The 18,092-nt window shown below is 33.7% G+C and overlaps 1 protein-coding gene across 2 annotated transcripts in view; it reads right to left on the bottom strand.

Moving 5' to 3' along the window:
• Positions 1–18,092, bottom strand: part of VPS13A (vacuolar protein sorting 13 homolog A) — a 274,739-nt gene that overhangs the window by 156,189 nt on the left and 100,458 nt on the right. For both annotated transcript variants that reach the window (XM_061132455.1, XM_061132456.1), the window contains exons 24-31: positions 12,716–12,797; positions 11,124–11,278; positions 10,500–10,656; positions 6,247–6,326; positions 4,136–4,201; positions 3,749–3,902; positions 2,464–2,580; positions 2,281–2,384 (exon numbers count right to left, since the gene is read on the bottom strand). In XM_061132455.1, the coding sequence (XP_060988438.1) occupies positions 2,281–2,384; positions 2,464–2,580; positions 3,749–3,902; positions 4,136–4,201; positions 6,247–6,326; positions 10,500–10,656; positions 11,124–11,278; positions 12,716–12,797 (915 nt within the window). The remainder of the gene's footprint in view (positions 1–2,280; positions 2,385–2,463; positions 2,581–3,748; positions 3,903–4,135; positions 4,202–6,246; positions 6,327–10,499; positions 10,657–11,123; positions 11,279–12,715; positions 12,798–18,092) is intronic.

Here is an 18,092-nt window from a genome sequence, read left to right as displayed (position 1 = left end):
GATTTCATACCCTCTGATCTGAAATCTAAAATGCATAATAAAGTTCACAGTATTTCAAGATAGAGGAAAGATAATAAGTAAAAAGGACATTTGCTACTAGCCAACCCACCCTCCAACAATCCCCAACACTTGAGTTCCAGGACTATTACTTGTACTAATTTCATTTATGAGATACTTAACCTCATTTTACAAATAAACAAAGTTTCTGAGATGAGGCCACACAACTAATGAAGAGCAAGGCTAAAATAAGAACCCAATTATGCCTAATTTCAAAACCTATGGACCCAATAAGACACACTGTTAAAATCCAACAGCTCTTTAATTTACACCTATGACTAACCTTACAAAATAGCTGTGAAAAGAAGGGAAGCGAAAAGCAAAGGAGAAAAGGAAAGATATACCCATGCAGAGCTGCAAATAATAGCAAGAAGAGATAAGAAAACATTCCTCAGCGATCAATGAAAAGAAATAGAGGAAAGCAATAGAATGGGAAAGACTAGAGATCTCTTCAAGAAAATTAGAGATACCAGATACCAGAACATTTTATGCAAAGATGGGCTCAATAAAGGACAGAAATGGTAGGGACCTAACAGAAGCAAAATATTAAGAAGAGGTGGCAAGAATACACAAAAGAACTGTACAAAAAAGATCTTCAAAACCCAGATAATCATGATGGTGCGATCATTCACCTACAGCCAGACATTCCTGGATTGTGAAATCAAGTGGGCCTTAGGAAGCATCACTAGAAACAAATCTAGTGGAGGTGATAGAATTCCAGTTGAGCTATTTCAAATCCTGAAAGATGATGCTGTGAAAGTGCTGCACTCAATATGCCAGCATATTTGGAAAACTCAGCAGTGGCCACAGGACTGGAAAAGGTCAGTTTTCATTCCAATCCCAAAGAAAGGCAATGCCAAAGAATGCTCAAACTACCGCACGATTGCACTCATCTCACAGGCTCGTAAAGTGATGCTTAAAATTCTCCAAGCCAGGCTTCAGCAATACATGAACCATGAACTTCCAGAGGTTCAAGCTGGTTTTAGAAAAGGCAGAGGGACCAGAGATCAAATTGCTAACATCCGCTGGATCATCAAAAAAGCAAGAGAGTTCAAGAAAAACATCTATTTCTGCTCTATTGACTATGCCAAAGTCTTTGACTGTGTGGATCACAAGAAACTATGGAAAACTCCGAAAGAGATGGGAATACCAGACCACATGACCTGCCTCTTGAGAAATCTGTATGCAGGTGAGGAAGCAACAGTTAGAACTAGACATGGAACAACACACTGGTTCCTAATAGGAAAAGGAGTACGTCAAGGCTGTATACTGTCACCTTGCTTGTTTAACTTATATGCAGAGTACATCATGAGAAACGCTGGGCTGGAGGAAGCACAAGCTGGAATCAAGACTGCTGGGAGAAATATCAATAACCTCAGATATGCAGATGACACCACCCTTACGGCAAAAAGGGAAGAAGAACTAAACAGCCTCTTGATGAAGGTGAAAGAGGAGGGTTAAAAAAAAAAAAAGTTGGCTTAAAGCTCAACATTCAGAAAACTAAGATCATGGACTCCGGTCCCATCACTTCATGGCAAATAGATGGGGAAACAGTGGAAACAGTGACTGACTTTATTTTTCGGGGCTCCAAAATCACTGTGGATGGTGATTGCAGCCATAAAATTAAAAGACGCTTACTCCTTGGAAGGAAAGTTATGACTGACCTGGATAGCATATTAAAAAGCAGAGACATTACTTTGCCAACAAAGGTCCATCTAGTCAAGGCTATGGTTTTCCCAGTGGTCATGTATGGATGTGAGAGTTGGACTATAAAGAAAGCTGAGTGCCGAAGAATTGATGCTTTTGAACTGTGGTGTTGGAGAAGACTCTTGAGAGTCTCTTGGACTGCAGGGAGATCCAACCAGTCCATCCTAAAGGAGATCAGCCCTCGGTGTTCATTGGAAGGACAGATGTTGAAGCTGAAACTCCAATACTTTGGCCACCTGATGTGAAGAGGTGACTTATTCTAAAAGACCCTGATGCTAGGATAGACTGATGGCAGGAGGAGAATGGGACGACATAGGATGATATGGTTGGATGGCATCACCAACTCAAAGGACATGGTTTGGGCAGGCTCTGGGAGTTGGCGATGGACAGGGAGGCCTGGCGTGCTGCGGTTCACGGGGTCGCAAAGAGTTGGACACGACTGAGCAACTGAACTGATGACTAATCTTAAAGGACAACCATATTTAATAATGTTAATTAATAGAAACATGTTCATACCTTTTTGTATACAGCTGTTACATCAGAATCCAGAACAATTATATTCCTTAGGTTTGCATTTGTTTCAGTCACTAATGGCCTCATAATGATTTCACAATCAAGCCCTAAGGGGAAAAAAGAATCATTCAATTCCTTTTCCTTCATTTAGTAGTTCTGAACTCACTTTTTATCAAATCTTGTTACCTTCTATCTTAATTTCTGAAATGTTACGTTTCTGATCTTGAATAAAGATCTGTAAACATGATAATTCTGCTAAAATCTGCAAGGTAATAGTGTCTTCATTCTTGGATGATTTTAAAGCTGCAAAAAGAAACTCGTATTGTAAAACATAAGACAAAATTTTTAGTAGTTATCTTACTACGTTTATAAAGTAACTGAAATCACAACAATAATGTGAATACTAGAGGAACATCTGATTTGCAAATTGAAAGCAAGCAATAATATGTTACCTATTAAGTTATGAATTCTAAAAAAACAATCAAATCCAATGAAACCAAAGCCAAACAAACGCAAACAAAGAGACAAAACAAAATAGTTCTAGATGAGAATAACATTTGAAACTAAGTTGTAGCTGTAAAATCAATCTTTGGCAATTTACTGATAATAAGGTGATACTCGTTATTATCCAACTTGTAACTTTTGACTGCTTAAAAATAGCACTTGGTTTAAAAATATACACTCATATTATTGAAATTGTTAGTCCTATGTTTCTAATCTAAAATAATATTTTGTTGTTCAGTCATTCAGTCGTTTCTGGCTCTTTGAGACCCCATAAACTGCAGCACGCTAGATTTCCCTTTCCTTCACCACCTCCTGGAGTTTGTGCAAACTAACGTCCATTGAGCTGGTGATGCCATCCAATCATCTCATCCTCTGTCAACCCCTTCTCCTCCTTGCTTCAATCTTTCCCAGAATTAGGGTTTTAAATTCATGGCAAATAGTTGGGGAAACAGTGGAAACAGTGACTGACTTTATTTTTCGGGGCTCCAAAATCACTGCGGATGGTGATTGCAGCCATAAAATTAAAAGACACTTACTCATTGGAAGGACAGTTATGACCAACCTAGATAGCAGGGTTTAACTACATTAAACTTATAATTTTCAGGTGGCACCAGTGGTCAAGAACCCGCCTGCCAATGCAGGAGATGGAAGAGATGCAGATTTGATCCCTGGGTCAGGAAGATTCCCTGGAGAAGAGCATGGCAACCCACTCCAGGATTCTTGCCTGGAGTATCCCATGGACAGAATCAACTAAAATGAATGACTAGATAAATAAAAGCTACTTTCTTTAGCAATAATCACTTTACTAACATTTTTTAAAATTAACTTGGTACATAATGAATCTTTCCAGATATTAATCTAGGCAACAGAATTCTGAAGTCAATATCGTAAGATAATAAGAAGACAAGAATCAAAATTTATTGATCTACTTGGTAAAAATTTGAAGTTGAATTTTAAAGAAACATACGTATTTTTTTAATAACCTCCCCTTTGTCTTCAGTCTCCACAACATGCACCAGGGCTGGTTTCTCCTCCAAATATGGAAGGATATTATTAAAATAATTTATTGTATTCAGAAGTGCTTCAGTATGTAAATGAATATCCAAAGAGGAAAAATTCACCTAAAGAACAAAACTGATTTTAGTAACACAACAAATACTCGTTTCCCTGTTCTACGTTCTTTGTGGTATAAAGGATACAATTTATAATAGTTAATTTTTATCCTCAAGGATCTTACAGTTCCAGTTAAAATTTTTATTTATTTATTTATTTTTAGTTCCAGTTAAAATTTTTATAATACATTTGCATAGAAATACAGTATCTAACTAAAAAATAAATTATTATTCACTTATACCTTTATCAGTTGCACAACACTGTTATAAGCATTCTTCAATATTGTTGCAGGTAAATTATTTTCAACCTACACAAAGTGAGAAATACAAATCTGTTAGATTATCATAGGAACACAATTGCACATACAATTACACAATAGTCCTAATATGCATTTATATAATGCTTTGAGCTATTTATATACATATAATTACTTAAAAACTGCTTCACCAGAACAAAAGAAACTTGGTAATTATAGAGCAAGTATTCAGTAAATGTGCTACATACTATCTTGCTTATTACCAAGAATAGAAATTTAGATAAAGAAGATATGGTACATACATATAATGAAATATTCATCATAAAAAAGAAAAAATTTGAGTCAGTTCTACTGAGGTGGATGAACCTAGAGCCTGTTATACAGAGTGAAGTCAGAAAGAAAAAAACAAATATTATATATTAATATTTATTAATATTAATAATATATATTCCATATTATATATGGAATCTAGAAAAATGATATTGATAAATCTATCTGCAGGGAAGGAACGGACACAAAGATCTAGAGAATGGACTTGCAGACACAGTGGGGGAAGGAAAAGGTGGGACAAATGGAGAAAGTAGCATAGACATATATACACTACCACGTGCAAGACAGACAGCTGGTGTGAAGCTGCTATGTAACACAGGGAGCCCAGCCAGGATTCTGTGAGGACTGCGAGGGGCGGGCTGGGGGGACGGGAGGGAGGCTCAGGAGGGAGGTGGTAAATGTACAATTATGGCTGGTCTGTGGTGGTGTATGACAGAAACCATCACAACATCGTAAAGCAATTTTCTTCCAACTAAAAAGTAAATTTAAGAAAAGAAAAAAATTCCCACAAAAAAAAAAAAGAGTGGAAATTTAGATATTATCACACGTAGAGGACAATCATTTAATCATCCACAACTTTGTAAGGTCCTTCCCAAATCTTCCTGAATGTTAAAACAAAATTTTGACAGAATGGTCCACCAGGTATCAAATATTCTGTGTTATATTTAGATCTGGAACATTTTTATATTGATAATATAAAAGTTGTTTAATTCATAAACAATACAAACACTAAAAACTGCAACAATAATAGTAAAAATGTAAAATAGTAAAATGTAAAAAAAGTAAAATAAATAAATAATAAAATAATAAAATGTAAAATAAAATAAAATAAAAATAAAAAATAAAAATAAAATATTTATTTTTAATAATTTTATTTTATAAAAAATAAAAATAAAATTTAAAAATAAAATAAACAAGTAAAATGTAAAATAAAATAAAAAATGTAAAAATAGTAAAAGCTGCAACAATAATAGTAAAAACTCGTCTTAAAAATTATATAATGCTTATTGAACATTATTCTTACCATAAAATACTATAATTATTAAAATAATGTGGCACTTATATAAAGACAGGTCAATGAAAACAAAGGCAAAATCATATTTAGATGACAGGACACATAAATATTTAATAAATGATGACTTGGTTATCACAGAAGAGGAATGGAGCCACTGACAGCAGGAAAATTAGGTAACTTCAAACTATCGTGGGAAATCAAGTGAAAGCTTCATCTTTTATAGTATACCACAATAAATTTCATCAAGGTTAAAAAGTCTGTAGATTCCCTGATGGGGGGGAAACAGTCAAACTGCAGGTCATTTCTACTTAGAAAGTGGGCTGCTTATTGTCCTGCTACATTAAGTGTTTATAAATCATGAGTTATCTAATAGAGGATAACAAAATAAAACATCTTGAAGTTTTAGGAGATACAGTGATCACATCAGGATGGAGATTAAACTGAATACTTCTGAACTTATAGAACCTGATTTAAATATCTCAGCAGCATGCTTACCATGCCTGCATGCGCGGTAAGTCGCTCAGTCGTGTCTGACTCTTTGAGACCCTATGGACTGTAGCCCACCAGGCTCCTCTGTCCATGGGATTCTCCAGGCAGAAATACTGGAGTAGGTTGCCATGCCTTCCTCCAGGCCATCTTCCTGACTCAGGGATCAAACCCACATCTCTTAAGTCTCCTGCACTGGCAGGCAGGTTCTTTACCACGAGCACCACTTGCTTACCATAGCAAGTATATAAATCAAACTACTTACCTTCACATATTCCAGTGTTAAGAGATCTTCCATTGTGTTATCCAGTGTTGTAATCAAATAAACTGGTTTCTTGTTTTCATCTAAAAATAATTTCTCAAATTATTCTTTCATAGAAAAACTAATGGGAAATAAATGCAGGAAATATTAACAATTATAGAATTGGAAAAGAAGTATTTCCTGTATCAGTTCTGAACTCTGATCTCTGTATTCCTCAAATCAGGTGGTCTTTCTTCCTTTATTTTAAACTCTACAAATGTAATTTCATCTCATGATTCCCTTTTCTTATGCCACATTGCAAAAGATTCTTATCTTACCTTTCTAAACTTAGATACGAAGTTAAGAAAGAAAAAGTAGCAATCAGATAGAGAAAACAATGTTTATGAGGAACAATAAAAGGACATGAAGTGATGCTGGTCCTGAATCACAAAAATAGTCAGAATCTCTAAAAACAACTGTATACAAAAAACATCAGATGGTGAGAAATGAGCTGTTCTGTGTATTAGTTTAGATTAAAATAAACCTGAGTACCATATTATCAGTCTTTACAAATTATATTGTTGCTTCTGCTTAAAATCTAAGAAAATAATCAAGCAAACTGCTGAAGAAGAGTATTTTGTGTCAACTTATGCCTTTGAAATCAATAACAAGATACTGGAAGATAGGAGTACAAACCAGTCATACTACTCTTGACGGAAAAAATACAGTGTATCTCCACAGAACCCTCCAGATTTAAGTTTATTAGTACTTAAGCTAGCCTTCTACTGTACATGCTAATCACATTTCATCCTTAAAAAGGTCCCCACTTTTTCACACGTTCATTCATTCTCTGAACAACTATTTACTGACCATTTACTTTGTGTAAGAATATTGTATTTGCTTCTTCCTACTCTTTCTAAGAAAACATAAGCAAATGTATTACAAAAACAGGTAAACTGTTAGTTGTATATCCTGTATTATGTATGCAAGGGTTTTCTTACCCTTTGCTCTTAGGGAAACAAAAAATTACAAAAAAACAAATATTAACAACTTCTGTAATACTTCTGGATTACTGGAAAGCACTATCAAGTTGGCTCACTTTTCTTTCCAACTGTCAGAGCAAACTTTCTTGATGTAAAAAGCATAATAAGGCAGAATTCTGTTTCTTGCATGTATGATAATTTTTTCATGAAGAGATAATCATAACACAATTCACCAGATGCAAGTTGTAAAGGGCCACAGAACAAGTGTAGAGTATGGAATTAAAAATGTGTAAATCATTTCCAATGACTAAGTTTTCAGGCCACAATACTTAATCTGCTTCCCAACATACAGAGATCACAATCCAGGTCTCACAAAAAAGGGAAAGTTTTGTTATACCAGTTAATGATATCTTTTGTCTGAGAATGAGTTCCCAGAGATGACGACATTCTCAAATCCTTGATACATATATAAGCATATTCCTCACCTTTCTTATTCCCACAGAGAGTTCAGCTTAAGTTTTTAACTCCCTTATTTTAGCATCTCAGTTTACCGCAGGGTAGGGGGGGGGAACCTCTAAATGAGTTCAAAGGATTTCATAGGATAGGTTCCATTTAAAACTTAAATAACTTATAAACATTAAAAAAAAAAAAGCTAACAATCAAAAGGGAATTTCCTGGCAGTCCAGTGGTTAGAACTCCAACACTTTCACTGTCAGGGCCCAGGGTTTGATCCCTGGTCAGGGAACTAACATCCTAAAAGCCACAAGGCCATGCCCACCTCCCCCCCCAACAAAAAAAATTTTTTTAACTTTAAAAATTTAAAAAAAAAAACCCCAACAAAAAACACTGGTTCCAGGACAGCCAAGAATAACGTACTTTTATACACATGCAAATAAAATATATTTGTGCAGTTTCAAAACTAAAAGTAAAGCCTTATTAATTTTAAGTTCAAAAAAAAAATTAAGCCAACTGTTTCAATAATCACTTTGAACATCAATGGTCTAAATGCACCAAGTAAAAGACACCAATTTCCAACATGAATCAAAAAAAATAAAACCCAAGAATATACTGTCTGCTAAAAACCCACTTTAAATACAAAAGTATGTATACTTTGAAAGTAAACAGATGTTGAAAAATACATTATGCTAACACTAAAAAGAAGAAAGCAAGGATAGTTATGTTAATTTTCAGACAGAGCAGACTTCATAAAGAAAGCCATTAAATAATGATAAAGTAGTCAATTTTCCATGAGAACACAACAATCCTTAAGGTGTACTTATTGAACAATAGAAAGGAAAAAATGATCATAATGAAAAGAGAAACAGATGAACCCACTACATTATTAGAACACTTCATACTCTATCAGAAATGAAAAAAATATATATATATAATATATATATACATATATATATATGAGGACACAGTTGAGCTCCATAACACCATCAAACAACTGGAGGTAATGGACGTCTAGAGACTACTTCATCCACCAAGAGCATAATATTCATTCTTGTTAAGCTCACATGGAATATTCACCAAGATTAACCACATTCTGAGCCACAGAATACACCTTAGCAAGTTTTAAAAACAGAAATCATACAATGTCTGCCTTCAGACCACAGAAGAATGAAAACAGAAATCAGTAACAGAAAACTAGTTGGAAAATTCCAAAATATTTGGAAAATAAACAACACATTTCTAAATAACACATGACTCAAAAAAGAAATCTCGAAGGAAGAGTTAAAAACACTTGGAATTAAATGAAATGTCCATGCTCTAATTCCCCCAAACCCTAGAATATGTTATCTCATATGGTAAATGTAACATTACAGAGGTGATTAAGGTCAAGATTAAGGGGAAATGATCTTTGATTGTCCAGATGCACTCAATCTTAATTACCTTAGTTTTTAGAGCAGAAGAAAAGGCGGAAGAAAAGGTTAGCGAGATTACAACATAAGAAGGATCTAACACCTCATAATGGTTCTGGGATACAAAAAATTATTTGCAAGGATTCAGAGAGGCCTATAGGAACTAAGCCCAATCTACACCTTCTAAGCAGTAAGAAAACAGACTCAAATCAGATAAAACTGATCCTGCCAACACCTGAATGAAGAAGAAAACAGATCTTCCCCTACAGCCTCCAAAACAGAAGTCCTGTTAATAGCTTGACTTTTGCCTGTTGAGACTTCTGTCAGACATCTAAATTACACAAATTTAATAAATTTGTGGTAAACTGTTGTAATATCAATAGAAAACTATTTCAGTATTTTAGTATTCATTAAGTAGATTTAAAATTAAACTATTTTTCTTAATGAGAAAAGTTATCTTCATAACCCTCTAGCCTACCCCTTAGATAAAGTATAATATGAAAGTTGAAGACTAACTCATAATATTTCTTTGATAATATCAAAGGTACTGACTACATGTCTAGAGAATTTATATCTAGAAGCTAATCAAATCGTAAAATTAATTTTTTAAATTAACCTCAGATATGCAGATAACACCACTCTTATGGCAGAAAGCAAAGAAGAACTAAAGAGCCTCTTAATGAAAATGAAAGAGGAGAGTGAAAAAGTTGGCTTAAAACTCAACATTCAGAAAACTAAGATCATGGCATCCAGTCCCATCACTTCATGGCACATAGATGGGTAAACAATGCAAACACTGACAGACTTTATTTTTTGGGCTCCAAAATCACTGCAGATGGTGATTGTAGCTATGAAATTAAAAGACGCTTACTCCTTGGAAGGAAAGTTATGACCAACCTAGACAGCATATTAAAAAGCAGAAACATTACTTTGCCAACAAGGGTCTGTCTAGTCAAAGCTATGGTTTTTCCAGTAGTCATGTACAGATGTGAGAATTGGACTATAAAGAAAGCTGAGCACTGAAGAATTGATGCTTTTGAACTGTGGTGTTGGAGAAAACTCTTGAGAGTCCCTTGGACTGCAATGAGATCCAACCAGTCCATCCTAAAGAAAATCAGTGCTGAATACTCATTGGAAGGACTGATGTTGAAGCTGAAACTCCAATACTTTGGCCACCTGATGCGAAGAACTGACTCATCTGAAAAGACCCTGATGCTGGGAAAGACTGAAGGCAGGAGGAGAAGGGGACGACAAAGTATAAGATGGCTGGATGGCATCACCAACTCAATGGACATGAGCTTAAGTAAATTCCAGGAGTTGGCGATGGACAGGGAGGCCTGGCATGCTGCAGTCCATGGGGTCGCAAGGAGTCAGACATGACTGAGCAACTGAACTGAACTGAATTATTTTTAAAAACAGAGATACTTACCAAAATAATCTGGACATTTTAAGCAGACCTCTTTCAAAAACGCATTTGCTTTCAAATCAAATGTTCTAAGCTCAATATCTGTGCCCAATCCTAAGACATTAATTTCTACCACAGGTAGTTCACAATCTCCAACAAGGTGACAGAACTGAATCAAAACCTAGAAAAGAAAGAAAAAAGAAACAACTATCTAACACACACAAAAATATTTATGCAGATCATGGTCATATACGGATATGTGAGGTATACATATGGTATAAATGATATATATTTAAATTTAGGAGAGATCTTTGCACTAGGCAAATTATTTTAAATAAATATATACTGAATAATAAAATACAAGTAAACTGTTAATTCTTTTTTTTTTTAGTGAAGGAGGATTTATTTAAACTTTCCACAGGCAGAATGTGGTCCCTCTCAGAAGGTGAGGGCAGCAAAATCTTTAATTATTAAGGAAATTAATCTTCAAAAGGGAAGAAGAATCACAAAGTAACATCTAGATTGAGCTTAAATAGGATTAAAACAACAATGTCTATTAGTAATAAGACTATATAATCTGTGAATAGCAGAAATGACCAAAATTTAAATAAGCCATACTAATTTTACCATGGTACATATAATGCATACCTCTGGCACTTCAAACCTTATTTTATACTCAATCATATTTTTAAAACAATCTGGTTTCTGAAGCTTTTTCTGTTGAGGACTTTTAATGCTAGATGGAGATTGAAGAGGCTCTTCCAACGGACTACATGGTGCATCAAAAAACTCCTCATCTGAATCTAAATACCACAGAACATTTTTTAAGTCAATAATCTATAGGACTGATTTAATAATAAAACTTTAATAATTTATCTGAAATAAATATGAACACTACAACACTACTTCAAAAAACTGAAGGCAATGTCGAAATAAAAAGAAAACAATATAGAGATTATAGCTGCAAAAATAAATTCTTAATGACAAAACATATGGAAAATTACAAAATGCAATCTTTAGCTTAACGAACGTCATCTTTAAAATCAGTAAGTCTAAAACTGCCCCAAAAAATTTTATAGCAAATGCCAAGGCCAATTACTACCTACATGATGAATACTCAAAGGAACATACTAATATGCTCACTCTATCTGGAGAGCAAAACAGAACTTAATTACAAACTCTGAAACATTAAAAGCAGGGGGTAGACCCTGCGGTTTAAACAGAGAAACTAAGATTAAGCACTATTTCACATATGTACAACTATATAGCCATATATATATATATATATGTATATGATAATAAATTTTTAAAACATACTTTAAAGGGTCCAAAATCCAGTAAAACTATTAAAAGAAGGTTTAAGAGAAACTAAAACCATCTAAGTATATCCCAAAAAATATAAAATTGAATTTTAGGATAGATGATCTCACAAACATTTCCTTCCCCTTCCCACCAATCCTGGTCACTACAGAGAAAGGTAAACATTCTCTAGAAAACTGAGGATTAACATGGAAATATCTGTTATTTAACATTTAGCAATTTTTAAACTCTTAAAAATAGTAAAATACATTTATTTTTCTTTCCAATATGGCCAAAAAAGCCTGTATTTCATAACAAAATATTTACAGGTCTTCATAGGTGAATGTAGATATTAAGGCTTGATTATTTTCCTTTAATAACAAAAAAGAAAATGTAAAAAGTTAAAAAAAATTACTATAATGAAGATCTCCAAAAGCTAAGTAACAGATTATAAATTAGGCATAAACTTTCATGGGTTCTCTTGGATCACAATAAGATAGAGAAGATTAGAACTTTCTAGTGGTCCTTGTTACTATGGGATTCAATTGTTTTTCGAAGCTTAGTTTTAGTTGAAGGAAAATTTCTTCACAATGCTGTGTTGGCCTCTGCCACACATCAACATGAGTCAGCCACAGGTACACATGTGTCCCCTTCGTCTTTAACCTCCCTCCCACCCTCTCCACCTCTCTACGTTGTCACACAGCCCCAGTTTGAGTTCCCTGAGGCATACGGCAAATTCCTTTTGGTTCCCTATTTTACACATGGTAGTGCATATGCTTCCATGCTACTCTCTCCAGAAAATCCCACTGCAAAAGGAATTTAAGTGAAATTTTCTAGATAACATGCATATCTACTATTGCCTGAAATTTTTTATGCAAATGAAAATTATTTTTATAATCAATTTATAACAAGGAAAATTTCCTAAAGTAGCTTCATTTTACCATCTTCAACACATGGAATTTCCAAAAGAGGAAATTTCTTCTGTGACATCTGTGATGTTCCCAAAGAAGTGGATCTTTGAACCTGGAAGAAAAGTTAATCCACTCTCAATTGGCAAACAGACTTTTATTTTAAGTTCTAGGACAACTGTGACAACAAACACACAGACACCTAAATCTGAATTAACTGGAAAAATTCCAGTCTGAACTAGAAAATTTGTAAATGTAAATTTAAAGAAGTATTTTTATAATTTAAGGCTAAATATAAATTTCACAACTGTTATAATCATTTCCTTGTTGACAGACTTTGTGTAGGAAGAAATCTTAGATATATCTTAACATCTTACTAAATAAAGGAAACCACCTCTATGGCATCCACAGGAAACAGCCAAATTCTCAAAATTTAAAGCTTCTGTAGTTAGGGAGCTTGTACTTTTATTTTTAATTTTTTAAAGATATTTTAGTAAATTACTTTTCTACTGTCCTGTGCCAAGTAGAGCATACCAAAAAAACGTAATTCATTTGAAAAGGATAATAATAAAAGATAACCCTGAATCTTCCATCCAGGCCAAAAACCAAAATAGTACCAGATACCTAGAAGCATCTTATGTGCTACTTTCTTGATCACATTCCCTAAAATTGATTTATTCTATTTACTTGTTTTTAACCTTCTATGACTGATTTTATAAGTAAAATATTATTTAACCTGTTTCTTTCTAAACTCAGAAAGAGGCAATAATATTGCATACATTTTCCTGTGAAACTGTCTCAACAAAATATTCTTTAAATTTTATCCATATTGATACTTTTCTCATTCTTACTGCTATACATTGATGGAATATAAACCACTAGTTATTTGTCCATTACAATGTTGGTAAATATTTGTACTGTTTAGAGATTTTTGCTTTTACTCACATTACCAGTATAAGCATCCTATCCTGTAACACACGGGCTCAAATGCAAGATTTTCTATCATATATGTATCAGAGTGGAATTTTATATATTCACTTTAATGGTACTATCAATATGTTTTCACAAGTGTTTATAAGACATTATCTGATGTCATCAGTGGATTAGCGTTTGTATGTCTCCACTTCCTCATTAACATTTAGCATTCTCAGACATAATCTTACTGGCATTTTCACCCTAGTTTTAATTAGAATTTCACAAATATAGTTACACATATCATAGGTTCATGGATTGTGTTTCTGCTTCTCAGAATCCTATTCATTTGGCGGAAACATTTTTACTGAAATATAATCTACTGCGTATGAGTTTGTAATTTGAGTATAAAAACTAAATTTCAAAAAGAAAACACATCCATGCACCCAAAATTCAAATCCAGGAACAGAATATTATCAGCAACTCAGAAGCTGCCTCAGGGTCCTCAATCATCAGGCACACCTCCAAAAAGCAACAACTATCCTGCCCCCAATTTCAGTATTGTTTTGAAGTTTTTTACACTACATTCATTAAAGATTTTGCTTTATGAGGTGAATAATAAAACTAAACATCTTTCTTGTCTGTTTGCTCATTTCTTATTGGATTCCTGGTCTCCTTACATATTTTGGATAGTCTTTCCCTTGTGGCTCAGATGGTAAAGAGTCTGCCTGCAATGCAGAAGACCCAGGTTCAATCCCTGGTTTGGGAAGATCCCCTGCAGAAGGGAATGGCAACCCACTCCAGTATTCTTGCCTGGAGAATCCAATGGACAGAGGAACCTACAGGGCTACAGTCCATGGCGTTGCAGAGTCAATTCGACTTAGCGACTAACAGCTTTTCTAAGCTGTACGGGTTGCCAATATTTTTCCCAGTTGGATGGACAGCCTTTTTTCATTATTAACAGTATCATTCAAAAGGCAGAAAATTTTAATGTCTATGAAGTATAATTTATTTTTTTTCTCCTGTATTTGTACCTATTTATCCCAAGACACTTTTATCCAGCAAAAGAACTCAAAGATTTTCTCTGTTTTTGAAGGTTTTCAAACTTTATACCCTTGGGCATTTACATTTAAGTCTCTGTTCCACTGCAGGTTAAATTCCATGTATGGTATATGTTACAGGTTGATGTTCACTTTTTCCCCCCCATGGAAATCTAATTATTTTAGAACAACTGTTGAAAAGACTAGCTTACTTAGTTGCACTGGAAACTTTCTAAGAAATAAAATATATATATTAAACATATTGTGAATTTATTTCTGAATTCTATTCTACTTTAGTTATCTTTATGTCTATTCTTACACTGAAACAACACTTTCCTGAATAAACGAGCTATAAAATAAGCCTTGAAATCAAATATTAAAAACCCACCAATGTTATTCTTATCCAAATTTTTTGGCCAACATACGTTCATTTATTTCCATACGTGTATTATAATAAACTTGCTAACTTCCAAAAAAAAAAAAAACTCTGGTATTTAGATTGGGACTATGAGAAATCTATAGGGTTTTGAGAGAACTGTCATTTTAAGAGGGTCAGTCCTCCAACTCTTAGCTGTATCATTCCACTTATTTAGGTCATGGTCAGTTTCTTATAGAAATGTCCTGTAGTTTTAGATTCATAGGTCTTATATTCTTTTGCTACACTTTTCCTAATTATTTAATTTTCTAATATTATTATGAAAGGAATATTTTTCTTAATTTGATTTTTAGAAACAATTTACTATTTACACTGATGATATAGACTGTAACCGTGACAAATTCACTATTGCTAGTTTATTTTTCTACACTCCTTAGGACTTTTCACATAAATGATCATATCATCAGGAAACAGTCTTACTTTTCCCTCTCCATCCTGTCATCATTTCTCTTAAGTTACTGCAGAAGCTGGAATCCTCAGTATGAATCTGAATAGAAGTAGTAACAAGAGCCCTCATTCCCTGCACTATTCCTGATATTACAGGGGAAGCACTCAGTCTTTTTCAAATTAAATATTATATTAGTTATACTTAAACATATATTAGTTTCCTACATTGATGGGGTGCCCTTATATTCTCAGTTTGATATCATGAATGGTTGTTGGATCTTATCAATGCTTTTTCCTTGTCTACTGAAATAACAATATATTTTTTATCCTTTATTCAATAAAGTGTACTTAACACTGATCAGTGAACTATTTTTGCTTTCATGGGATAAATGCTTTCCTGGGTGCTTTAGAGTATTATAGTGTCTAATCTTTTTAAAATATCATACTATTTGACTGTAATATTTGCTAAGTATTAATATTTTAAATCTATGTTAATGAATATATACATCTGTAATTTCCTCATAATTCCTCTATCTAGTTACAACAGCAGGAGAACAGATGCAAAGAAACAAAAGTGTGGCCTATGCACAGAGGAAAAGAGCAGACATAGTTCAAGCAGAAGCAAAGGCATCAGATTTACTGGAGGGAAAAAAAAGAAAAAAAACTTTAAATAAATTGTCTAAAATGTGCTCAGAGAGCTAAAAAGAGCCATTGAGAAAGTGATAAAGTAAACCAGGTGAATGTTACAACAAATGGAAAGTATCAATAAAGAGATAGAAATTATAAAAAGAAACCGAACAAGTTTCAGACCTAAAAACTACAACAACTGAAAGAAAAAATACATTAGAGAATTTCAAAAGCAGAGTTGAGCTAGCAGTAAACATGTACACACATCAGTCAAAATTATAAAAGAAAAAAAGAAAGAAACAAAGGATAAAGAAAAATGAACACAACCTAAGGGTGCCTGTGAGATACCATAATGTAAAGTGATGCATGCATTATGAGAACACCAGCAAGAAACAGGATGAAGAGAGGGCAAGATAGCATATCTGAAAAAATGATTACCAAAAATGTGCCCAAATATGATGAAAAACTGGGACAGAGGAGCCTGGCAGGCTACAGCTCATGGAGCTGCAAAGAGCTGGACACAACTGGGCAAGTGAGCAAAGCACATACGTGAACCTAAAAAGTCTAAGTTTAATAACTGAAAGTGACATATATTCAAATACATCCACTCCAAAACATACTATCATCGAACAGTTGAAAGACAAAGTAAGAAACTTGCAAGCAACAAGAGAAGTGAGCTGTCCATGTTAAGACTCTCAGTAAATTATTAACAGCTAATTTCTTACCAGAAACCATGAAGGTCAAAAGGTAATGGAAAGTCATATTTGACACCAAGGATTATGTGTCTGGCAAAACTATCCTTCAAAATGAGAAAGAAATTAAGATATTTCCACACAAACAACAACAACATAAGGAGTGTATCATCACTATACTTGCCCAATAAGAAATCCTTGCCAGAGCCCTTTAGGTAAGGAAAAGAATACCAGATAGTAACTCAAAGCTATATAAAGAAGAAATCTCCAGCACATATAATTACATGGGTAAATAAATAAGGAGATGTTGTATTCTTAGTTCAGAGTCACTTTTTTTTTAATTTCCTATACACTTAAAAGAAAACCATAAGAATAATCATAACGACACTACTGAATACACAACGTATAATACGGAATTTGTGACACCACCACAGGGAGTACAAAGCTGTACAAGAGTTTCTGGCTGCTTTGCAGTTACATTGGTACTAATTCAAAACACAGTTTTATCAATTCAGAATGTTAAATGTAATTGACATAGTAGAAGAAAACAGCAATCCACTCCAGTATTCTTGCCTGGGAAATCCCATGGGCAGAGAAGCTGGCAGGCTATACATATACAGTCCATAGAGTCAGAGTCAGACGTGACTAAACAACAATAGAGAAAATATAAAACAAAAAATATATAAAAACAAGAAACAAATAGAAATTGGAAGAAAAAGTTTCCTAATCAGTAATGACTTTAATGCTTAATATTTTACTTATGTATCTGGTATTTGTACAGATGTCTCTGTCCTCAGATGTCTCTGTCCTGCAAAATTCCTAAAGGATAAGACTTGTATCTGCTTAACTCAATTTGTACACCACAGGCAGAGCACAAGCATCAAACGAACATCTGACATAGTTCAATAATGACAAACACAAGAGAAAATCAAATGTAAGTCAACAAGAGACATCAGAAAAAGGCAGATGAAAATACAAAATTCCTTATTTTAGGATCATGCTATATCTAACTTGTAAAATCTACTTCTTCAAGTTTATATATGAGATTATATTGGTTTTATTACTTAAAACAGGAGAATTTCAATGAGTCACAGGAATAAAATACAAAGTAAAAGTAACAAATATTTTGCACTCTTGGACTAAAAAAATAATGATCAGTGAGGACAAACAAGAAGTGAAGAGGAATGCAATAGGTTTACATTTCACTACACTGATTTTCTCTTCATGTTAAAAAAAAAAAGGCAAAAACATTACCTTTTAGTCTTATGTGGATCAACTGGAAATGGGCAGTGGACTAAAAAAACCATTAAAAAAGC

Source organism: Dama dama, chromosome 29, assembly GCF_033118175.1.
Source record: "Dama dama isolate Ldn47 chromosome 29, ASM3311817v1, whole genome shotgun sequence".
Taxonomy (NCBI): domain Eukaryota; kingdom Metazoa; phylum Chordata; class Mammalia; order Artiodactyla; family Cervidae; genus Dama; species Dama dama.
Note: the sequence above shows the minus strand (reverse complement) of the source record. Positions and strands in the feature narration are given on the sequence as shown.